General features: G+C 41.1%; 1 protein-coding gene across 4 annotated transcripts in view; it reads right to left on the bottom strand.

The window, feature by feature from the left end:
- The window catches only part of LOC136411409 (Krueppel-like factor 7), an 88712-nt gene that overhangs the window by 17454 nt on the left and 46450 nt on the right, over window positions 1-24808 (bottom strand). For 3 of the 4 annotated variants that reach the window (XM_066393962.1, XM_066393964.1, XM_066393965.1), the window contains exons 2-4: window positions 24364-24706; window positions 24150-24315; window positions 23982-24094 (exon numbers count right to left, since the gene is read on the bottom strand). In XM_066393962.1, the coding sequence (XP_066250059.1) occupies window positions 23982-24094; window positions 24150-24315; window positions 24364-24706 (622 nt within the window). The remainder of the gene's footprint in view (window positions 1-23981; window positions 24095-24149; window positions 24316-24363; window positions 24707-24808) is intronic. The other variant, XM_066393963.1, reaches the window with a different exon arrangement.

The raw sequence follows: 24808 nt of genomic DNA, 5'->3' as shown, positions 1-24808 counted from the left end.
CTTCGAATGGAGATTCATTTGAATCTCCTTTTTCAAGATTTCCTCAGAAGTTAATATCGCATTTTCTGTTTCAGGTTTCCACTGCGTCTGCCTTCGCTTCGAATGGAGATTCATTTGAATCTCCTTTTTCAAGATTTCCTCAGAAGTTAATATCGCATTTTCTGTTTCAGGTTTCCACTGCGTCTGCCTTCGCTTCGAATGGAGATTCATTTGAATCTCTCTTTTGAAGATTTTCTCAGGAATTAATATCGCATTTCCTGTTTCAGGTTTCCACTGCGTCTGCCTTCGCTTCGAATGGAGATTCATTCGAAACTGTAACTGTTTTAAAGATTTCCTCAGAAGTTAATATCGCATTTTCTGTTTCAGGTTTCCACTGCGTCTGCCTTCGCTTCGAATGGAGATTCATTTGAATCTCCTTTTTCAAGATTTCCTCAGAAGTTAATATCGCATTTTCTGTTTCAGGTTTCCACTGCGTCTGCCTTCGCTTCGAATGGAGATTCATTTGAATCTCCTTTTTCAAGATTTCCTCAGAAGTTAATATCGCATTTTCTGTTTCAGGTTTCCACTGCGTCTGCCTTCGCTTCGAATGGAGATTCATTTGAATCTCTCTTTTGAAGATTTTCTCAGGAATTAATATCGCATTTCCTGTTTCAGGTTTCCACTGCGTCTGCCTTCGCTTCGAATGGAGATTCATTCGAAACTGTAACTGTTTTAAAGATTTTCTCAGAAGTTAATATCGCATTTTCTGTTTCAGGTTTCCACTGCGTCTGCCTTCGCTTCGAATGGAGATTCATTTGAATCTCTCTTTTGAAGATTTTCTCAGGAATTAATATCGCATTTCCTGTTTCAGGTTTCCACTGCGTCTGCCTTCGCTTCGAATGGAGATTCATTCGAAACTGTAACTGTTTTAAAGATTTCCTCAGAAGTTAATATCGCATTTTCTGTTTCAGGTTTCCACTGCGTCTGCCTTCGCTTCGAATGGAGATTCATTTGAATCTCCTTTTTCAAGATTTCCTCAGAAGTTAATATCGCATTTTCTGTTTCAGGTTTCCACTGCGTCTGCCTTCGCTTCGAATGGAGATTCATTTGAATCTCCTTTTTCAAGATTTCCTCAGAAGTTAATATCGCATTTTCTGTTTCAGGTTTCCACTGCGTCTGCCTTCGCTTCGAATGGAGATTCATTTGAATCTCTCTTTTGAAGATTTTCTCAGGAATTAATATCGCATTTCCTGTTTCAGGTTTCCACTGCGTCTGCCTTCGCTTCGAATGGAGATTCATTCGAAACTGTAACTGTTTTAAAGATTTTCTCAGAAGTTAATATCGCATTTTCTGTTTCAGGTTTCCACTGCGTCTGCCTTCGCTTCGAATGGAGATTCATTTGAATCTCCTTTTTCAAGATTTCCTCAGAAGTTAATATCGCATTTTCTGTTTCAGGTTTCCACTGCGTCTGCCTTCGCTTCGAATGGAGATTCATTTGAATCTCTCTTTTGAAGATTTTCTCAGGAATTAATATCGCATTTCCTGTTTCAGGTTTCCACTGCGTCTGCCTTCGCTTCGAATGGAGATTCATTCGAAACTGTAACTGTTTTAAAGATTTTCTCAGAAGTTAATATCGCATTTTCTGTTTCAGGTTTCCACTGCGTCTGCCTTCGCTTCGAATGGAGATTCATTTGAATCTCCTTTTTCAAGATTTCCTCAGAAGTTAATATCGCATTTTCTGTTTCAGGTTTCCACTGCGTCTGCCTTCGCTTCGAATGGAGATTCATTTGAATCTCTCTTTTGAAGATTTTCTCAGGAATTAATATCGCATTTCCTGTTTCAGGTTTCCACTGCGTCTGCCTTCGCTTCGAATGGAGATTCATTCGAAACTGTAACTGTTTTAAAGATTTCCTCAGAAGTTAATATCGCATTTTCTGTTTCAGGTTTCCACTGCGTCTGCCTTCGCTTCGAATGGAGATTCATTTGAATCTCCTTTTTCAAGATTTCCTCAGAAGTTAATATCGCATTTTCTGTTTCAGGTTTCCACTGCGTCTGCCTTCGCTTCGAATGGAGATTCATTTGAATCTCCTTTTTCAAGATTTCCTCAGAAGTTAATATCGCATTTTCTGTTTCAGGTTTCCACTGCGTCTGCCTTCGCTTCGAATGGAGATTCATTTGAATCTCTCTTTTGAAGATTTTCTCAGGAATTAATATCGCATTTCCTGTTTCAGGTTTCCACTGCGTCTGCCTTCGCTTCGAATGGAGATTCATTCGAAACTGTAACTGTTTTAAAGATTTCCTCAGAAGTTAATATCGCATTTTCTGTTTCAGGTTTCCACTGCGTCTGCCTTCGCTTCGAATGGAGATTCATTTGAATCTCCTTTTTCAAGATTTCCTCAGAAGTTAATATCGCATTTTCTGTTTCAGGTTTCCACTGCGTCTGCCTTCGCTTCGAATGGAGATTCATTTGAATCTCCTTTTTCAAGATTTCCTCAGAAGTTAATATCGCATTTTCTGTTTCAGGTTTCCACTGCGTCTGCCTTCGCTTCGAATGGAGATTCATTTGAATCTCTCTTTTGAAGATTTTCTCAGGAATTAATATCGCATTTCCTGTTTCAGGTTTCCACTGCGTCTGCCTTCGCTTCGAATGGAGATTCATTCGAAACTGTAACTGTTTTAAAGATTTTCTCAGAAGTTAATATCGCATTTTCTGTTTCAGGTTTCCACTGCGTCTGCCTTCGCTTCGAATGGAGATTCATTTGAATCTCCTTTTTCAAGATTTCCTCAGAAGTTAATATCGCATTTTCTGTTTCAGGTTTCCACTGCGTCTGCCTTCGCTTCGAATGGAGATTCATTTGAATCTCTCTTTTGAAGATTTTCTCAGGAATTAATATCGCATTTCCTGTTTCAGGTTTCCACTGCGTCTGCCTTCGCTTCGAATGGAGATTCATTCGAAACTGTAACTGTTTTAAAGATTTTCTCAGAAGTTAATATCGCATTTTCTGTTTCAGGTTTCCACTGCGTGCGCCTCCACTTCGAATGGAGATTCACATGAATCTCCTTTTTCAAGATTTCCTCAGAAGTTAATATCGCATTTTCTGTTTCAGGTTTCCACTGCGTCTGCCTTCGCTTCGAATGGAGATTCATTTGAATCTCCTTTTTCAAGATTTCCTCAGAAGTTAATATCGCATTTTCTGTTTCAGGTTTCCACTGCGTGCGCCTCCACTTCGAATGGAGATTCGCATGAATCTCCTTTTTCAAGATTTCCTCAGAAGTTAATATCGCATGTTCTGTTTCAGGTTTCCACTGCGTCTGCCTTCGCTTCGAATGGAGATTCATTTGAATCTCCTTTTTCAAGATTTCCTCAGAAGTTAATATCGCATTTTCTGTTTCAGGTTTCCACTGCGTCTGCCTTCGCTTCGAATGGAGATTCATTTGAATCTCTCTTTTGAAGATTTTCTCAGGAATTAATATCGCATTTCCTGTTTCAGGTTTCCACTGCGTCTGCCTTCGCTTCGAATGGAGATTCATATGAATCTCCTTTTTCAAGATTTCCTCAGAAGTTAATATCGCATTTTCTGTTTCAGGTTTCCACTGCGTGCGCCTCCACTTCGAATGGAGATTCACATGAATCTCCTTTTTCAAGATTTCCTCAGAAGTTAATATCGCATTTTCTGTTTCAGGTTTCCACTGCGTCTGCCTTCGCTTCGAATGGAGATTCATTTGAATCTCTCTTTTGAAGATTTTCTCAGGAATTAATGTCGCATTTCCTGTTTCAGGTTTCCACTGCGTCTGCCTTCACTTCGAATGGAGATTCATTTGAATCTCCTTTTTCAAGATTTCCTCAGAAGTTAATATCGCATTTTCTGTTTCAGGTTTCCACTGCGTCTGCCTTCGCTTCGAATGGAGATTCATTTGAATCTCCTTTTTCAAGATTTCCTCAGAAGTTAATATCGCATTTTCTGTTTCAGGTTTCCACTGCGTGCGCCTCCACTTCGAATGGAGATTCGCATGAATCTCCTTTTTCAAGATTTCCTCAGAAGTTAATATCGCATTTTCTGTTTCAGGTTTCCACTGCGTCTGCCTTCGCTTCGAATGGAGATTCATTTGAATCTCCTTTTTCAAGATTTCCTCAGAAGTTAATATCGCATTTTCTGTTTCAGGTTTCCACTGCGTCTGCCTTCGCTTCGAATGGAGATTCATTTGAATCTCTCTTTTGAAGATTTTCTCAGGAATTAATATCGCATTTCCTGTTTCAGGTTTCCACTGCGTCTGCCTTCGCTTCGAATGGAGATTCATATGAATCTCCTTTTTCAAGATTTCCTCAGAAGTTAATATCGCATTTTCTGTTTCAGGTTTCCACTGCGTGCGCCTCCACTTCGAATGGAGATTCACATGAATCTCCTTTTTCAAGATTTCCTCAGAAGTTAATATCGCATTTTCTGTTTCAGGTTTCCACTGCGTCTGCCTTCGCTTCGAATGGAGATTCATTTGAATCTCCTTTTTCAAGATTTCCTCAGAAGTTAATATCGCATTTTCTGTTTCAGGTTTCCACTGCGTCTGCCTTCACTTCGAATGGAGATTCATTTGAATCTCCTTTTTCAAGATTTCCTCAGAAGTTAATATCGCATTTTCTGTTTCAGGTTTCCACTGCGTCTGCCTTCGCTTCGAATGAAGATTCATTTGAATCTCCTTTTTCAAGATTTCCTCAGAAGTTAATATCGCATTTTCTGTTTCAGGTTTCCACTGCGTCTGCCTTCGCTTCGAATGGAGATTCATTTGAATCTCCTTTTTCAAGATTTCCTCAGAAGTTAATATCGCATTTTCTGTTTCAGGTTTCCACTGCGTCTGCCTTCGCTTCGAATGGAGATTCATTTGAATCTCCTTTTTCAAGATTTCCTCAGAAGTTAATATCGCATTTTCTGTTTCAGGTTTCCACTGCGTCTGCCTTCGCTTCGAATGGAGATTCATTTGAATCTCCTTTTTCAAGATTTCCTCAGAAGTTAATATCGCATTTTCTGTTTCAGGTTTCCACTGCGTCTGCCTTCGCTTCGAATGGAGATTCATATGAATCTCCTTTTTCAAAATTTCCTCAGAAGTTAATATCGCATTTTCTGTTTCAGGTTTCCACTGCGTCTGCCTTCGCTTCGAATGGAGATTCATTTGAATCTCCTTTTTCAAGATTTCCTCAGAAGTTAATATCGCATTTTCTGTTTCAGGTTTCCACTGCGTCTGCCTTCGCTTCGAATGGAGATTCATTTGAATCTCCTTTTTCAAGATTTCCTCAGAAGTTAATATCGCATTTTCTGTTTCAGGTTTCCACTGCGTCTGCCTTCGCTTCGAATGGAGATTCATATGAATCTCCTTTTTCAAAATTTCCTCAGAAGTTAATATCGCATTTTCTGTTTCAGGTTTCCACTGCGTCTGCCTTCGCTTCGAATGGAGATTCATATGAATCTCCTTTTTCAAAATTTCCTCAGAAGTTAATATCGCATTTTCTGTTTCAGGTTTCCACTGCGTCTGCCTTCGCTTCGAATGGAGATTCATTTGAATCTCCTTTTTCAAGATTTCCTCAGAAGTTAATATCGCATTTTCTGTTTCAGGTTTCCACTGCGTCTGCCTTCGCTTCGAATGGAGATTCATTTGAATCTCCTTTTTCAAGATTTCCTCAGAAGTTAATATCGCATTTTCTGTTTCAGGTTTCCACTGCGTCTGCCTTCGCTTCGAATGGAGATTCATATGAATCTCCTTTTTCAAAATTTCCTCAGAAGTTAATATCGCATTTTCTGTTTCAGGTTTCCACTGCGTCTGCCTTCGCTTCGAATGGAGATTCATTTGAATCTCCTTTTTCAAGATTTCCTCAGAAGTTAATATCGCATTTTCTGTTTCAGGTTTCCACTGCGTCTGCCTTCGCTTCGAATGGAGATTCATATGAATCTCCTTTTTCAAAATTTCCTCAGAAGTTAATATCGCATTTTCTGTTTCAGGTTTCCACTGCGTCTGCCTTCGCTTCGAATGGAGATTCATTTGAATCTCCTTTTTCAAGATTTCCTCAGAAGTTAATATCGCATTTCCTGTTTCAGGTTTCCACTGCGTCTGCCTTCGCTTCGAATGGAGATTCATTTGAATCTCCTTTTTCAAGATTTCCTCAGAAGTTAATATCGCATTTTCTGTTTCAGGTTTCCACTGCGTCTGCCTTCGCTTCGAATGGAGATTCATTTGAATCTCCTTTTTCAAGATTTCCTCAGAAGTTAATATCGCATTTTCTGTTTCAGGTTTCCACTGCGTGCGCCTCCACTTCGAATGGAGATTCACATGAATCTCCTTTTTCAAGATTTCCTCAGAAGTTAATATCGCATTTTCTGTTTCAGGTTTCCACTGCGTGCGCCTCCACTTCGAATGGAGATTCACATGAATCTCCTTTTTCAAGATTTCCTCAGAAGTTAATATCGCATTTTCTGTTTCAGGTTTCCACTGCGTCTGCCTTCGCTTCGAATGGAGATTCATTTGAATCTCCTTTTTCAAGATTTCCTCAGAAGTTAATATCGCATTTTCTGTTTCAGGTTTCCACTGCGTCTGCCTTCGCTTCGAATGGAGATTCATTTGAATCTCCTTTTTCAAGATTTCCTCAGAAGTTAATATCGCATTTTCTGTTTCAGGTTTCCACTGCGTCTGCCTTCGCTTCGAATGGAGATTCATTTGAATCTCCTTTTTCAAGATTTCCTCAGAAGTTAATATCGCATTTTCTGTTTCAGGTTTCCACTGCGTCTGCCTTCGCTTCGAATTGAGATTCATTTGAATCTCCTTTTTCAAGATTTCCTCAGAAGTTAATATCGCATTTCCTGTTTCAGGTTTCCACTGCGTCTGCCTTCGCTTCGAATTGAGATTCATTTGAATCTCCTTTTTCAAGATTTCCTCAGAAGTTAATATCGCATTTCCTGTTTCAGGTTTCCACTGCGTCTGCCTTCGCTTCGAATTGAGATTCATTTGAATCTCCTTTTTCAAGATTTCCTCAGAAGTTAATATCGCATTTCCTGTTTCAGGTTTCCACTGCGTCTGCCTTCGCTTCGAATTGAGATTCATTTGAATCTCCTTTTTCAAGATTTCCTCAGAAGTTAATATCGCATTTCCTGTTTCAGGTTTCCACTGCGTCTGCCTTCGCTTCGAATTGAGATTCATTTGAATCTCCTTTTTCAAGATTTCCTCAGAAGTTAATATCGCATTTTCTGTTTCAGGTTTCCACTGCGTCTGCCTTCGCTTCGAATGGAGATTCATATGAATCTCCTTTTTCAAGATTTCCTCAGAAGTTAATATCGCATTTTCTGTTTCAGGTTTCAACTGCGTGCGCCTCCACTTCGAATGGAGATTCACATGAATCTCCTTTTTCAAGATTTCCTCAGAAGTTAATATCGCATTTTCTGTTTCAGGTTTCCACTGCGTCTGCCTTCGCTTCGAATGGAGATTCATTTGAATCTCCTTTTTCAAGATTTCCTCAGAAGTTAATATCGCATTTTCTGTTTCAGGTTTCCACTGCGTGCGCCTCCACTTCGAATGGAGATTCACATGAATCTCCTTTTTCAAGATTTCCTCAGAAGTTAATATCGCATTTTCTGTTTCAGGTTTCCACTGCGTCTGCCTTCGCTTCGAATGGAGATTCATCTGAATCTCCTTTTTCAAGATTTCCTCAGAAGTTAATATCGCATTTTCTGTTTCAGGTTTCCACTGCGTGCGCCTCCACTTCGAATGGAGATTCACATGAATCTCCTTTTTCAAGATTTCCTCAGAAGTTAATATCGCATTTTCTGTTTCAGGTTTCCACTGCGTCTGCCTTCGCTTCGAATTGAGATTCATTTGAATCTCCTTTTTCAAGATTTCCTCAGAAGTTAATATCGCATTTTCTGTTTCAGGTTTCCACTGCGTGCGCCTCCACTTCGAATGGAGATTCACATGAATCTCCTTTTTCAAGATTTCCTCAGAAGTTAATATCGCATTTTCTGTTTCAGGTTTCCACTGCGTCTGCCTTCGCTTCGAATGGAGATTCATATGAATCTCCTTTTTCAAGATTTCCTCAGAAGTTAATATCGCATTTTCTGTTTCAGGTTTCAACTGCGTGCGCCTCCACTTCGAATGGAGATTCACATGAATCTCCTTTTTCAAGATTTCCTCAGAAGTTAATATCGCATTTTCTGTTTCAGGTTTCCACTGCGTCTGCCTTCGCTTCGAATGGAGATTCATTTGAATCTCCTTTTTCAAGATTTCCTCAGAAGTTAATATCGCATTTTCTGTTTCAGGTTTCCACTGCGTGCGCCTCCACTTCGAATGGAGATTCACATGAATCTCCTTTTTCAAGATTTCCTCAGAAGTTAATATCGCATTTTCTGTTTCAGGTTTCCACTGCGTCTGCCTTCGCTTCGAATGGAGATTCATCTGAATCTCCTTTTTCAAGATTTCCTCAGAAGTTAATATCGCATTTTCTGTTTCAGGTTTCCACTGCGTGCGCCTCCACTTCGAATGGAGATTCACATGAATCTCCTTTTTCAAGATTTCCTCAGAAGTTAATATCGCATTTTCTGTTTCAGGTTTCCACTGCGTCTGCCTTCGCTTCGAATTGAGATTCATTTGAATCTCCTTTTTCAAGATTTCCTCAGAAGTTAATATCGCATTTTCTGTTTCAGGTTTCCACTGCGTGCGCCTCCACTTCGAATGGAGATTCACATGAATCTCCTTTTTCAAGATTTCCTCAGAAGTTAATATCGCATTTTCTGTTTCAGGTTTCCACTGCGTCTGCCTTCGCTTCGAATGGAGATTCATTTGAATCTCTACTTTGAATGTTTTCTCAGGAATTAATGTTGAATTTTTTTATGTTTCTGGTTTCAACTGTGTGCCAAAAATATAACTAATATCCCTAGCTGAGGGTCTCGCCTCCTGCATAATTTAAATGCAATTTTAACAGGGCCGCCCTTTCGGCTTAGAGGTGCACAAACGAAATAATTCTGAGTCAATAGCGAATAACTAAAAACACAGTAATTCGAATCCATTTGTGCCTGCTTTTGGAGCGTTGTAACGACGTAATTTTCCACAGAACGTAATCTCTTACGCCCTATTAAAGTTGTTGATATCGTCGCTGGAAATTTTAAGCCGGTGCCGCCATGTTTATTATTTAGTCGGCCGGTCTTTTGTGCCGGGCGCGCGTGATAAATAGACCCGCCGCCGCGAACCGACGCCCTAAAAGCCTTTCCTTGTGTCTTTTTTTTCCAAAGGTCTGAATGCCATTTTTGACGCGTATGAATTCCTTTAAGATACGTTAAAAAATAGCAGACAGGCCTCCCCCTCTCCATCTCTCTTAAATCCCTCCTCGACAACGTTGGTAACAATCAACGGTTAATTACACGTTGTTTTCGACTGTTCTGCGGTCGTCCGCTAAAGATATTTGACAGCTTAACAAGCTGAAATAAACTTTTCCCGAGCTGGCGAAAGAGAAACAACTTCGAGGGATGTATCTCTAATATTATTTGTGGGGATTCGGAATCGAACCCAACCGGGGGAGATACTCGAAGGGAATTCATTAATCAGATTGTATCTCCCGTTTTTGGGTAGGTTAAGTTGCGGTGGCCCGCATCACGGAGGTCCGTTTCACATTAAAAATTTAGAACGATACCAGCCGGTAACTGGAACCTTGTACTTGGAAATGTGTTCCTTTATGTCCCTCTCCGAACATGAAATAACTCAATGATCTCTTCTGCGGTGCACATAACCTCAGAAACTTCATTCCGGGAGAGCGGGCGCACACATAAACTCGTTACGCTGCTCGGGAAGTATCCAGAAGTAAAAAATAACCGTATAGAGAAAAAGTTAGCCGGAAAACTTCCGGATATAAAGGGCGGACCGTACCGAATAGGAAATTGTGTTTCGGAAGTGGAGAGACGAGAAATCGTATTCCTCGGGGAGCCGGCTTATCGGGAGACACGCTGAAAGTTGATTCGCTTTTGTTGTTTCTGGAGACGTTAATTCACCCCTTCATCTATCGATAAATTCTATAAAACTCAAGTAATTACATTTCAAAGCAATGAACGTGGGTTAAAAGCGCTGAGTAGCAATGGAATTAAGGCGGCCGCCCTTTTCAAGATTATCTATAATTGCAATCCTTTTCGCTTTTATGATTAACAACAATTTACTAGCTTTAACTTTGTCGCCTTTTTCATTAATTATTTTCAAAATTAAATCGTTTTAATGCACTCCATAATAAGTAGAGTTTGATTTAAGAGTTTCTAATTGATCAAAGAGGCTTTAAAAACTGAGCAAGAATGTTTTTCGACCACTAACGCGTTACTGTGATGAACTAATATAAGAAGATGTTAAAATGAAAAATATCACCATTTTTGTAGGAACAGTAGTAATTTAAACAGGTCGCCGCTTTAAGTGCTGAACAAAAATGAGTTTCGAACATTAAAATGTTTTGCCATGTTTAAATGTCAGCGAAACGTATCAAAATTAAAAGTGCCGCCCTTTTTTCGACACGATCATCCTTTTTAAAAGTTGACGTATGATGACGTTAAATAAATAGATCAATGCATTATTGGAAAGTTCAGGCAATTTTAAACAGGTCGCCCTTCTACGAACTAAGTAAAAATGAGCTAAGCCCACGGGAATGATTTATTATGATTAAATAACAGTAAAAAAATTGAAAATTAAAACTTCTGCCCCTTTTAAAACCGCCGCACTTTTTTAAATTGTCGCCCCTTTCAAAGATAACGCTGTAAATAATCGCAACAACGCATTTTGATAGACCCTGCCAGTTCAACTAGGTCGCCATAAGGACTGAAGAACGACAGTTATTAAGTTAAAAGCGTGTTTAAACGGGGACTCGATGGTAAAAACGTGGCATATTTGTTTAGCCACGAATGTCCACATCATTTCACGTGCTTCCATTATGCATATATTCGATAAATTCATTTTCAGCGGGCGAAATTTAATCGAGCAAAAATACGCCAGGACAAGTGGGGCGTAATTTAATCTATAACACAATTTTAAACGTTATTCCTGTCCGGGCTACTTGGACATGTTGAACTTTTGACCTATCAACAACGTCTCGAATCCCACTAAAATAATCCGCAGGTATAATGGAAAGACAACACATCCCATTACGGCACATGGTCCGTCTTTTTATGAGGTTCTCTCGAGCGGCTTAAATTCCCTTCTAAAAATAGGTTCCGGCTATTGGATCCACTGGCTTTTTACGACACCCCCGTTAGAACTAATGCGGGTGCTCCAGTTGCTGTCCATGTCCTCGCTAGTCAATTGCCTCCAGGTTCACGTTAATCAGCATTGGACAAGACGACCCGTTGTTCTTCGTCACCGCCGACCTCAAAATCTGAGGAAGTTTAAAATCAACTTAGTTATTTCGATTTAGTTACCGTCCGGAATCCAATTTGGCACTCGCAGGCAAAGAACTTGTGGTTTTGTCCAAGTTCTGTCCAGCGGACGCGATTTAATTAAGACCATACGAGGTGTAAGGCTGAAGCGAAATTAATGATCGTCTCGTGAACTTTGTAATTTTGCATAGAAAGAAACTTAAGGTTTGCGAAACATAATGGTGCGGCTTCCCGAATCCATTGCCGGGAAAAATCCGGCAAAAATATTCGCCCGGGATGTTGTTCTTTTCAACACCGATTTTGCCGCATCATTCCAGTCCTCAAAAGAAGCCAGGGATCGATAAATTTACATGCGGAGCACAGAAAACAACTTTGCTAGTTAAATTGTGCCATTAGAAAGGCACACTGTAGTTACCGCCTTTTTTTCTTAAACCGCCGCCCTTTTTCATAAACCATATTTTTGACCTGGATGGCCAAACTACCGTTCCTTTTAAATTTGTCGCTCTTCTTTTTTAAAACCTCCGCTCGTTCTTAAAATTGCCGCCCTTTTTCATATAAACGTGACAAAAGTATTCGAGTTTGATTTTAGAATAAATAATTTAAAAACTCGCAATTTTCACCATTTGTATATTGCAATATGAGGTATTTAGAGTGAAAAGATTGCACCTTCAGGTCTGCACTTTAAACCTGCCACCCGTTCTTAAAACTGTCGCCCGCCTCACAAGTGTCCAATTTTAGCTTGAATAAATAATTTTGAAAACTGGTACCCCTCATCGCTCCCATATTGCAATATATCGGTGCCATTTTAAATTCTAGCGGCGTCAAAGGCCTGACGGAAAATTACGGTGTCGGGATAGATTACTCCTAATTCCGAAGATGTCTCCGTGTATACACCAGAAATTCGAGGGTCCCCCCCGGCGCCCTAATGAAGGTGTACGTTGCAAGCTAATCCGAAAGAGCGGATCGACATTCGGGCCGTGCAGGGCCCCCCGTCATCCGCGGACAGTTTTGCTATGTATAATCGAGTACGGGCCTGACGGCTAAGCGCATTTATGCGAGGCACGTTCTAGCCGGATTTATTTTCTTCAGCGGTAATATACACTGACACCAGGGCCCCGGGCCTTTTAGTTAGTGTACACTTTACCCCCGTTGTCAAGACAGATAGTTCGGGCGCTTGTTCTTTTATTCTCGCGGCCGTTGATTAAATTCCAGTTTGCAGCTTCAAGTCAAATTCCAGTTAAATTCTAGTTTGCAGCTTGAGTTCAAGGGTCGAAATTCCGACTCCAATCAGCATGTTTAAGACAGCCGCCCAAGTGGAGAAACATCCATGAGAGCCTTAACAGTTAATTAATTACAAACATTGATTTGCGCACTGTCGCCCTTTTTTAAACTGGTCGCCCTTTTGGAACAACTTCTAGGAGAGCTTGAGTGCTGACTTAAACATCGAAATATTATTCCTAGTGGATGATTTATAGTACTTTAAATCAGCCACTTTTCGAGAAAGTCAAGTATTTTCACACAAATAGCCAGAATTTATTTTTCCCTTAATGTTGTATGTGAAATTAATTGAATATTCCTGACAGTTTCAGTAACAGAGGGAAGAAATTAAAACGGTTGCCGTTCCAGAGAAATGTGAGGGTTCAAATAGCTTGTCTCTCATGTACATTGTTTTCTGCCGGTTTTGTGGCGACGTGTTTAACGTGTGTTAGTGACAATTTTCTATTTTGTGGCAATTAAATTTCGCCAGGTACTCATCTCCGTTTTCCTCTCGGGTTGCTCATAGCAATCTATCTCCGGCGACAAAAATTACGATTAATTGCCCTCGAGGGAGATCTCCACGTCCCTTTCCATTGCCGGGGCCGTTTTTTGTTCCGGGGAATGCCCCCTGACAGACCCCTGCAACCGGAAAACCATATGGAAGGCGTCCTTTGTCATACAGACACGTGCGCCATGTTCGGAGATTTAAGCCCCACAACGTCGGCTTTTATTGGCCTCAATTTAAAGTTAACGACGCCGGTGATGGACCTTTATTGAAGGACGAAGCAAATATTTGCCGCGACATAATTAAATTGGTCGCCCTTGCGTGTACGTTCTAGCACTATTTATTTTAGTGTTGCGATTATCGATTGATTGAATCAATAAGACGCAGAATCCTTAATAGCTGGAAAGCGGATCGTTGTATCTGAGAGATAATAAATAGCTCGAAGGCTAAGTCGCCATATATCCATAAAAATATCGAAATGCAATGCGCGATGCGAGCCAAGGCGGACGCCAAAAGAATATTTTATATGTTTTCGGTCCGGCATCTCGTACATTCCGAAGATGGAACTATAAAAGGATAAAACCTTTTCTACGAGTCGTTTTTGATCCGCTCGCTGCCCCGGAAAAGCGCATTTCATTCCTCGCGAGGGAAAGTTCCTTAATTAATCGCCCCGGGAACTCGTTCTGACAATTAAGAGATTTTTCTAGGAGCTTCCTTAATCGCTTATAAATTTCCTCCTTACGTGCTTCCGTTTAATTCAAATTGGGAGAGCAAACGATTCTGAAACATTTTACATGTCCTGGACCGCAAAACAAAAGACTCCTGAGGAGCCCTTTATTAAAAAGCCGTTTTAATTAAACTTCCAGTCGTGATGCGCATTTCAACGCGCACTGGTCGAAAAATCTCATTAAGGGCGGCGGTCACGCTCGCGTACCGGCCAAGACGCCGCGGCCAATTAAAACTTGCTCCAACTTTCCGAAAAAATACTAAACGCCTCGTGAATCGCTAATTTTTAATGTTCCCCACCATAGTTCGGAAAGGGAGATTGAATACGAGTCATAAAACCATTCTGCAGGTTTATTTACACACAGAAGTGTCCTTATTAAAACGACCGCCCTTTTTAAAAATAGCCGCTTTTTATTAAAACTGTCGCTCTTTTTTCAAAATTGGCCTCGTTGCAATCCACTAGCTATTGCAAGCGGAGAAAACGGTTTTTAGATAATAACGGATAATGGATGGATGATTTTCTGCAAGTCACTGTGCGGCCTAGGGCAACTGGGATGCGTTGGAAAACACGCTTTTCCGACGCATCCGACAACAACAAACGGGGAGAGAATTCTGTGTTTTATCGATTTTCCTTCGGACTATTTGGCATCGAGGATCGTTCAGATATGTCACTATATGTGTAGCCAGGGCGACAAGACGAGTTGTTATGTGTTGGGGCCACGTCCCGTAATTCGGCAGCATTTCCGGGCGTAAGTGCCGAAAATATCAAGTGTCAACAAAGGAAGGAAAATTATCGCTCACCGAGCGTGAAACTTTCCATTTTCCGCTTTTCAGGGCCGACCAAAAATTAAATTTAGTCACTCTCTGGCGTCTTAGAAATCGCGATGCGATGCGAGTGAGTTTCGCTCCCCCATACGTGCATGATAAATGAACTGATTCGATGCTTTTAGCTGGTGTTTCGCCCGTCTGCAAACTCAAAAGAAGAATAAAAACCAACCGCCGAGCAATACCTCCGTCTTCTCGCGGTTTACTTAATGTCCTCGTTATTCGGAAGCAAAAAATTCGCCACCTCCCACTCTTGCGCCCGGGTAAACTAATTTAAAAAGCAAACACTTCGACTCGGGCGAGCTTGTTGTTTGTTCTCATAAAATTCGACGCATTTTTGTCGAACCGTCTTCGGAGACTCGAGGCACCACCACGTAATCGTATTTGCCTCCTCCGTTTTAACAAATATTTCATGTAAACGAAGGTGGAATTCCATAAAAAACAGTTAATAAAAATTGAAAAACAATTAAACTGCGATTTAAAATACCAGAGAATACATTTTCAATCAAAAAACCTCGATTTTACAATGATTTAAGACGAGAGATTTCGAAACAAATTAAAAAGGCCGCCCTTTTTTAAAACCACCGCCCTTTTTCCAAAATGATTGTCTCAAGAATTTTTATTTACGTTCATCATTTTCAATGATGTAGACGACATTTTAATAGGTCACTTTCTTAAAATATTTATGAAACAGGTAAAAATCGAATATAGAGTTTTTTGAGACAATTTTTGAGGATGCTGAAATATTTAAAGACAAGTTTGATTGAACTGAAAAGTACTGCCCTAAAAATGATCGTTTTTTTTCGAGAATAGTCGCGTTATCCCTTTTTATAGAACAATCCCCATTTTCTACTACATGGATTTACTTCTCCCTATTTTCAAACATATTGATATTTGTATAAATAAAGCTATGAAATATGGAAAAATAACTATTCAAATCATTTTTGAAAATTTCAAAGTGTTTTAAGACAATTCTTAGAGTAATTAAGACTGCCGCCCTTTTTAAAAATTGTCGACCTTTTTCAAAACGATTGAATCAAACAGTCTTATTAATTAGGTAGTTTGTTTTTAGCCATTTCCAAGACTTGTACTATTTTTAAATAGATCGCTTTTTTAGAAAATATTGCCTAAAGTGACAGATGATCTCTATTTGCTTGTCACTCCAGATATGCACAACACATGATTGTGTGACGGTCCCCTTTCCGCGGCTGATCCGAAATTCGCGTTCGGTATCTCGTTAGCGTCTCGAGGAGAACTCTAAGGACGTAGCGCTGCGACGATATTTGAATAAGTAAATGATTCAGTCCATGTTTGACAAATAGGGAGTTTATTTAGTTGCGAGGCGCGGCATTGTGGCGTTGAATATTCACTCCGTTCGTGAAATATTCAACCCGAAGATCCTTCAACGTCCTCTCGGTCCGGGCGAATTACCTCGTACATTAATCCCTCTACATATCTTAGCGGCGTGGGGCGTCGATCCATCAATCAAAGACTATTCAAGGGCCCTTTTTCGATGCGAAAGGATGTAAGCGGCGACCCTGCTGACCATATTTCACCACAGCCTCAGGATGTTTGCGGCCCGGATAACTCGATTTAGATTCGACCACTCACTAAGACTCACCCCCTCCCCCTTTTCTAATGAAAAATTGTTGCTTACATTTTTCCCCGGCTAGGTAATTTCCTGAAGGACATTCTTGTCCCTAATTAAAATGCCCATGTCGGAAGGTTTGCGAGCGATTAGTCGCCCGGAGGCGCTCTTTTCGGGAGCAGCGTCCAGGAAACGGGAAACTGAACCTTTTTAAATGTCGAAACTCGCTTTATAAATTTAATAAGCTGAAATGCCATTACGTAGGTCTGTGAAAAGTTGCAGTGCATGGTGGTTTTATTGAACTAACAAAAAAGAGCATCGAATTTACTAAAGGGCGACAATGCTTCGCAAGCGAAAATCGGCCTCGCAGGTATCTTATCAAAAAAATATTATAATTAATACTTAGATACAGAAAAAAGATCGGAGAACTTAAAAAGGGGCGGCGGTCTTAAACTCTCCTTAAAATACATATTTCGCTTAGTCTTTACAAGTTTTTCGGAAATACGTTTATCATTGATAAAAAATTAGCAAATTTTAAAAAGGGCGGTAATTTTAATTTTGCCTTAGGACAGCTATAACCGAGCCGCTATTTATCATGAACGTAAGGACACATACGGCTGTAATCGTGGTTGCGGGTTAATCGTCTCAAATTAGAGAATTTGAGTGGGAATCGTCGGGCGGCGTCAGTGCGACTGTTAAACGAATTTGCATCTGTTACCGGCTGCGGCCGCCCGTGACTTGTTTGCCCGTTTATTCGCACCGAAACAACCGCCGCCCGATCGGATTAAAAGACTCGTGAATATGCATAGTAAACGAGAGTTGCCGTGGCAATTTGCAAAGTAAAAAATCCAACTCCCTAAATCCCACACATCCTTAATTCGGAGCTCTAAATTTATAATACGATAGTCCCTCGGAATCTGTCTCTTTACCGGAACGACCCCAAACTATCCGGAACTGACGAAACTTTTCTGGTTATTCGGGGGGCAATTTGGAAATTCTTCTGCCGGACCAATGAATAAAACATCAGAGTAAAGTTTCTCCACGGATTATCTACGGTTAGACACGGAGATTACAGACGAGACTATGGCGCTCCGTAACTCTCTTAAAAAAATCTCTAGTGCGTTTTCAACGGTAAATACTTCCATTTAACAATGGGTGACCCGCTTAAACTAAAGTTGACAAAAAAATGTTAAAAAGGTCTACTCCTTTAAAACGCTTTATAGCGTATTTCAGAACACAAACCTTCATTCTCACTTCGTTATTCATGCATTTCTGCATGTTTTAAGTAAAGGACGGCGGTTTTAATTTATAACCTAAAGCACTCACTGTATGTATTGAAGCCACTCACTTATTCTGGAGTTCTAACCTAAATTTATGGGTATGAACAAAAAGGTTGACCGTGTTAGAACCGTACTAATGGCCGCATTTTTCTACTTTAGAGCTTCAAACTAAAGAGTACGTCCATCAATCTCCACTAGTAGCGAACTCTTAATCGAAAATTGACCGACAATGTCGCAACGGTCGTTCAAAAAGCTGTTTCGTGGGCGAACAACGAGCGGACGGCTTATGCAGCCATGCAACAACAACAAACAAAAACAAACGGCAATTTCAGTAATTGTAACAAACCGCTCGAGTGCTGCGATGGAGCAGTTTTGCCAAAATTAGTGTGCATTCGCGGTTTTCGTCCCAATATTTTACGTCATACCGCCGTGATTTACTCCGGAGAAAATTAACATTTTATCTGGCGCAAATGTTCAGTGCAAATGTCTGGTCATCTTCCGGGGCGATGAGGGACGAGAGTTTTCCAACATGTCAAGACTTACCCTCCCCCAAATCCCCTGGCAAATTCGATTTGGTCGGAACATAAACAGAAGCATAATACGGCAATAAGCCGACACAGGGTTGAGCCAGTGAGGCTCATTTCCTTACAAATTTCCGGTTATCAATCTGGGTGGTGACTGGTGAATAGCCCTCAATTTAAGCTGAATTGTAACCTCGTGGAATGCCAAAACAGCGTTTGGCACTGAAACCGGGAGAATTATGTAGAATTATCAAAGGGGCGGCAGTAGTCAATAATAGGCGGCAAAGTTACCGCACCGGTAACTTGCTCAAAATAGTCTTCAATAGACTTAGATGTTATTCAGATGTTGATGACAAGAAACAGTAAAAATGTTCTCAAATTTTTACACAGGGCGGCAAAGTTAAAGTTCTTTTAATAGTTTAAAAATAAATATTTCGATTATCTACATACCAATAATAGGGAGGAGGCAACAAATATTCATATATTATAAAAGGGCGGCATTTTTAATAAAAGGCGGCGCTCTTAATTCCACCCTGCATTTACGCAGTTTTATCAGACCATAACAATTCCAGTCACGAGGCGACTCAAGCTTGACGAGCTATTTCATATCTCTGCCAGAGATAAAAATACTGAAGGATTAAAGCGTCTCGAGTGATATAAAAGTTTCCGGTGCTCTCCTTATCTATCTCCCGAAATAGCCCTTTTAATTCGGGCTAGGCCATCCCGTTCCGGTATATAAATCGCTTTTCGATGCCTGCGGCAGGCGACGACAATGAAGGGCTCTTTAGAAAAAACCCAATCCTAAACATACAGGCCTGAAAACTCGCCGAAATTGGCCCTACAGAGTTGATTATCTACGGCCCAATTACCTGCCAATTAGGGCAGTCGCGTTCGGGTCTCCGCAAGGGATTTTGATCTCTTCAGAACAAGTGGAGTTTAAATTTGAACGTCCCAGGTCAACTTCATGATATTTTGATTACGTATAATTGGGGTCGGACGAGAGTTTTATTCAATATATACGTTAATTCAAAGTTTGGGTAGTGATGGGAGATGTTTAATCGACAGAAAAGGTTAGAGTTTTCTACCTGAATCTCTGTTAATAAAAGGGCGACAGTTTTAATCTTTATAATCCAGTCTTTATCAACACTACAGCATTGTTTTCGGGGCATATAAAAACAAAAAGAATAGTTCTTATAAAAAGGGCGACCGATTTAAAATGCCGTAAAACACATGCTAAAACTTATACCAATGTTGTCAGTTCAATACTTGATCTGCCTGGATGTTTTTACTAAAGGGCGGCTATTTTAAAAAAGGGAGGCAGGTTCAATTTTTACTGTTGAGCCTTCTCTAACGTAATAAGTGATTCTAGGAGTTGATTGCATTATTAAAAATACGTGGAGATTGATGTACTGTGCCGTCCACTTATCACGGAAAAAAATACCGGAACAATAGTCCATTAATAAAGTCCCGTCGAGTCACTCCGCAGAGAGGGAGAGGGTTTAATTAAAATCGAGTGTCGGAAATGTAAAACTTGTCAATTGTTGTGAAATACGTTATACGTCGAGTGCTCGATACGTACAACAATTAACCGATATTTAGCGATGGCGATTCTAGTTTGAGAGAGAAACGCGATAACGAGGCCTCTTCGAACGTCGCCTGAGGCTTGAAGCTTTTAGCGGGAGCTCGGATTATTTTTTTAAACTGAAATTCCCGATTATATCTCGCACTAGTATCGATATAATGGAGTTTCGACGGTCGGAATCGGTTAATTGGAGTAAAAGCTTTTGGCCGACGCAAAGGGCCTTTAATTGCAAAATATTTCCCCTTTTCTGCTTCATATTCATTATTAGGGTTAAATAGGGTTAACGGATAGGTGCGCGCTTTCCGGGCTAATTGAAAAAACGAACTTACCGAGTCAGCGAGACAAAAAGGTACTCGCTTTAAAATACCAAATCGGTCTTCCCAATAATAAAACCCACATTTTCACGTCATCCTACCGACTTCCACCGTTTCCTTAAAAGGGCGGCTTTTTAAACTGGTTCCATTTGTAGCCAATCAGCGACAAAAACAGGCTTGCTCTTCTTAGACCCGACACTGAGTTTGCAAAAGGGCGACGGTTTTAATTGCACTTCTAGAAATTCGTTAAACAACGGCAAAGAACGCGACCGATTTAAGCAGACAAATCGAGATGTCTGTGGGTATTTCACAAAGAGCGGTTGTATAAATCTGCTAGTTCTGCAGTGTTTTATGTGTTTGTAAACAATTTTTTATCCCTATCGTATCCTAGTTTGAATCGACGGTCCGTACAAGGGTAAATTTAACTCCCTAGTCCCTCAACCCCTTTGGCAACGACTCTGAAAACTTGCTGCAGACTACGAGCGGTAAAAGATGTAAAACCGAGTGGTAGAACTAGTGAGAAACCGCCATAAATCCGAAATACAATAAATAGAGCCCGAATTCGGGAAGATTAAGCCCGCGTTGTGATGTTAACAGGGCTTTGGGAATTGTCGGGGACTATGCAATGGGATTATCTCCGGTATGCGGTGGATTTGTTTAAATGAGAGCTCTCGTCCCGATAATTGGGGTCATTATTAAATTTTTCTCTGTGGTCAACCGCCGCACCTCAGGAAAAAACAAAGGGGGTCGTTTGTAGCAAATAAAAATATACACGATTACACACTCGAACAATCCAATTCGGTAAAGGACCCGAGGCAGCGAACCACGAAGGAGGAGTAATGAATTTTAAAAAAATCGCCCTCAACTCTCATGGAACAGATTAAATGTCAAACGTGCGCATATTCGGGGGGCCGAGAAAGTTAAGGGCGGCATCAGGGTAACGGTTATGGCGGCCGCGGAAAATGAAACAAGGGGCTATAATGCGGAATTGAGAGCGCTTTTTTGCTTGCTTCTAATAACCACATTTGAGGGAGATTCCAGAAAGACCTTTTGCCGCTGTGGTCTCGGAAAGGTCGACTAGATTAAAGTACCTAAAAACTCTTACCAAGAAAATTTCAATTGAATTTACTACATAAAATATTCCGGTAAAACATATGTAAATTTCACAACTAACAATCTCCAAACTTCGGTAGACACTTAAAAAGGGTGGTCATATAAATTTTGTTTCAAAAAACTTTGACCACTTCCTTTTGTTCGAAAAACGCGCTGACCGGAAGATTTTTTACATAAGAAATCCGAGCTGCATTCGCGCAGATCAAGGGCGGCTCAAAGGGAAATAATTAATTCTTCCACAAAGGGCCTCACAAACCCGAATCAATTTACATATTTTCGAGTGCGTCTCGTGCCCGCGGCAGAGTCGTCGTTTTTCACTTATCGGGGGCTTTTCGAGAGCTCGTGTGAACGATAAATTCATTTACCGTTTTAATTAATATCGAGTGCCGCGAATTAAGGGCTCTCTCTCTTAGGTACGTTCGAGAATTTAGTGTAAGCAACGTCATCAACATTTCAAAGGGGATTTGAATTTTTAAGTTGTCTAATTTGGACGGGCGCAGCTTTTACTGAAGCAACTCGTCTTGAACCCGAGTGGACCTAGTGACACCCGAGGTGGACCTCGATCTCTCTCCCGAGTAGATGCGTTAGCATTGGATCTAAGGGAACCGATTGAAGTCCAACTCGAATGTCGGATCCCCTCGGATTCAAGAAGAGTGCTGTTGGATTTGTTCGAATGTGAGGGAGGGGTTTCAGTAAGAGATGCGCTGTGATTGATTTCTGACGACTGTTAGTCGTTTAAGCCAGTTTAATGAAGCAGAAAATGTAAAATCCTGTGTGAAATGTCAGCAGTGACGTCAGTTACGAAGATAAGAGAAGGCACACGCATTCGCATTCTGCATTCCCTCGCGAATTAATATGCAGACATAAAAGGAGCAGCTGCATTCTCGGGCGGCGTTACGCGGCATGGGGCCCTCTTTGAGGATACGGCGGCTCTTCCCTGCGGCTTTGCTTTGGCCCGTCTTCAAAGGGCCCCGCAGTGTCACCGTCTACATGCACCGAGCAATTTTCCTTTAATAACGCCACTCGAGTGGCTCAAATTTTCAGACAACTCTGCACTTTTTCGGGTAAAAACTTCGAAGTTTCCCTGGCCAATTAAAAATTCATGCAGTTCCGAAGTTGGAGAATTAGATTGTCCGACAATCTCACATGGGACCAGAGGTTTTTTAAAACATCTCTAATTGCTTTCATTCGAGCAACGTTTACACAAATCCCCCGTTCATTAAGAAGTCGTTAATTGCCTTCTTTCCGTCGGGGGGTAGATTCCGTCTAAGTCAGTTGGAAGCCCTTATCGACGCGCCTTACAAAGGATCGCTCCAAAGAAAAAATAATAAATCTTTTCAATGAAAAACGGGCGTTTTTGCAGGTCTTTGTGCCACCGATAGAAGGACCGGTGTTTTCTTTTTCTGCCGATAGTGTTTCAAATTATCTTCCCTTGTGTTTGTTTTCACTTTCGTTTGCAAGAAAAAATGAAATACGTAGAAATTATGTATTACGCTCCAAATCAGCTCATTCTGTTATCGTATTCCTCCAAGTTACCTCGGAAATGACTTAGTGAACAAAACTCGAATTTTAATATTTAAATTCGACAAAGAGATGAGAATGAAACCAGGAAATCGGTTAATTAAAGCTGCCGCCCTTTAATTTAACGGTCGCCCATTCAGTATTTTGAAACGGTCATTTTTGGACACCGCCACCACTGCCCCGAGCAACCAAAAAAAAAATAATAAAGGGGTGATTGACGATGTTCTGCTGTTTTGGGTCACGTGTTTCCAGATTTTTTCCTCCCCCGTTTGTTCCCTTATTCGGTGTTCATTCTTTCCCGTCGTAGCGCAACATCATTTGTCATTTTTTTCGCTTAATTTCCAGGCCCACAGTATTTTTATATTACTTATCTTTTGTCTCTCAAGGCATCCCTTATATTTCCCAGAGTGGAGTGGAGCACCCAGACCGTCGGGGGTGTTTTATGAGGTAAGAACGAACATATTTTACGTGCGTGAACTATGAGGGTTATCATTTGCCGTCGCTAATTTTCCTTGAGTATCGAAATTCCTGTGATTTATGTGAAAGTTGGCCGTTTCATCTGCGGGACGGAAAAGTGAAACTTTGGCAAAACTGGGCCCTCCGGAGGGACGAATGAAAGAACGGGAAAAATATTATTGTTTGCCGATTCTTGTTTTGAAGTTTCGCGGAGATTAACTTGTCCAGAAAAATAAGGCGATCGGTCTTTTTGGGGCCCGGGGGCCAAATATGGGGCCAAATCAAACCTCGGAGATTCCGTGCAAACTCAACGATGGGAAACTTTACGAAGAGACCTTTCGAGCGGAAACAAAACACAATTTTTGTTTGCCCTACGATTTCCTTCATATTTCTTTCGTATCGTAAAATCTCAACATATGTCTCTCCCTGAAAGTCTACCAATTACTTTGATTTTAGTCTTCAATGAAGTAATTTTAAAACGGCCTTGTTTTTAACGAAGTCGCCCATTTTTTGAAGGAGAGCGTGCTTAGTATCTCAATAGATGATTTTAAAAAACGCCTTCCTTTTTAAATAAGTCACCCTTTCTTAAAACCATTGTTTTTCTTTTATGAATCTTGATGAATCTTTAAATTATTGTTTATCGATAACTTTCCTCATATCCAAATTTCAGTTTTTAATCTGAATTTCCATAAAACCTCTTTGGTTAAAATGACATCCCACAATAGAACCGAGAAAGAGAGTTCTTTAGACTCAACACCATCGATCCCAAACTACTAGACAACAAAGTTTCCCTGTTAATCCAGACGAGGGTCGTGCATATGACGTGGGCACGCCCTTCACCCGAATGACAAACGATTCTCGCAAGTGCGCGGCGATGGTCAAGAGTCCAGTTACATGCGAAATAGGAAGTTTTCACTATTTATTTATCATTGGGGCACTTACCCGTGTGCGTCCTCTGGTGCGCCTTCAGGTGTGAGCTCTTCGTGTAGACCTTCTTACATCCGAGGAATTGGCACTTGTGTATTCGTCGTTTGGAATCGGGGGAATGATCTAACCTGAAATTAAAAGAAAAGTGAAAATTTGTAAGAAAAATAACCAGAACATTCTTACCTAGCTTTGGCTGACGCTGGCGAGGAGTTGGCGGTCGCACTGGCGCGCGGTACCATGGAGATGAATCTGGTGAGGCCGGAAGCTCGCACCCTTACTATGGTATTTCGCGTGTGCCCCCCCGTCAGTCGCAGATTACACACGTCCAATTCTCCCGCACTTGAGCTCCCTGCAAACATTCCTTAACCAACACCTTAAAACACGACCAAAATCTCACCATTACTGTGTCCAGGGCCCGATTCGGGACTCGAGGGGGGTGTCAGAGTGGTGGGATTCCGCGTGACCAGCCTCAGCTGCAGGGTGTCTCCTGCCCTATGAAAGGGGTCCTCATCGTCATCCTCCTCATCATCCATAGGTTCCTGCTTGACTAGCACTGCGCAGCTAAGAGCGCCATCCCAAGACATGGGCGAGCTCGCGCTGCTTAGGCCATCTAGCCGGTGGTCGCCGAAGTCCTCCAAACTAGTCACCTCGTACCAACCACATCTAGAAGCTTCTGGAATTTTCTTGTAAGTCTGGATCTTGGGCTCGTCTTTCAGGTACCGCTCCATCTCGTAGCATGTCTGCAAAACATAAATTAAATTCTTTTTGGGGATTAGAGATTTAAAGAAGGTAGCGAAAAACTACCAATTCATTAAGCTCGCGGGGGGCTATTAGGGCTGTGC

Source organism: Euwallacea similis, chromosome 10 (genome assembly GCF_039881205.1).
Source record: "Euwallacea similis isolate ESF13 chromosome 10, ESF131.1, whole genome shotgun sequence".
In the NCBI taxonomy this organism is placed as follows: Eukaryota; Metazoa; Arthropoda; class Insecta; order Coleoptera; family Curculionidae; genus Euwallacea; species Euwallacea similis.
This window is presented reverse-complemented; position numbering and strand designations above follow the sequence as displayed.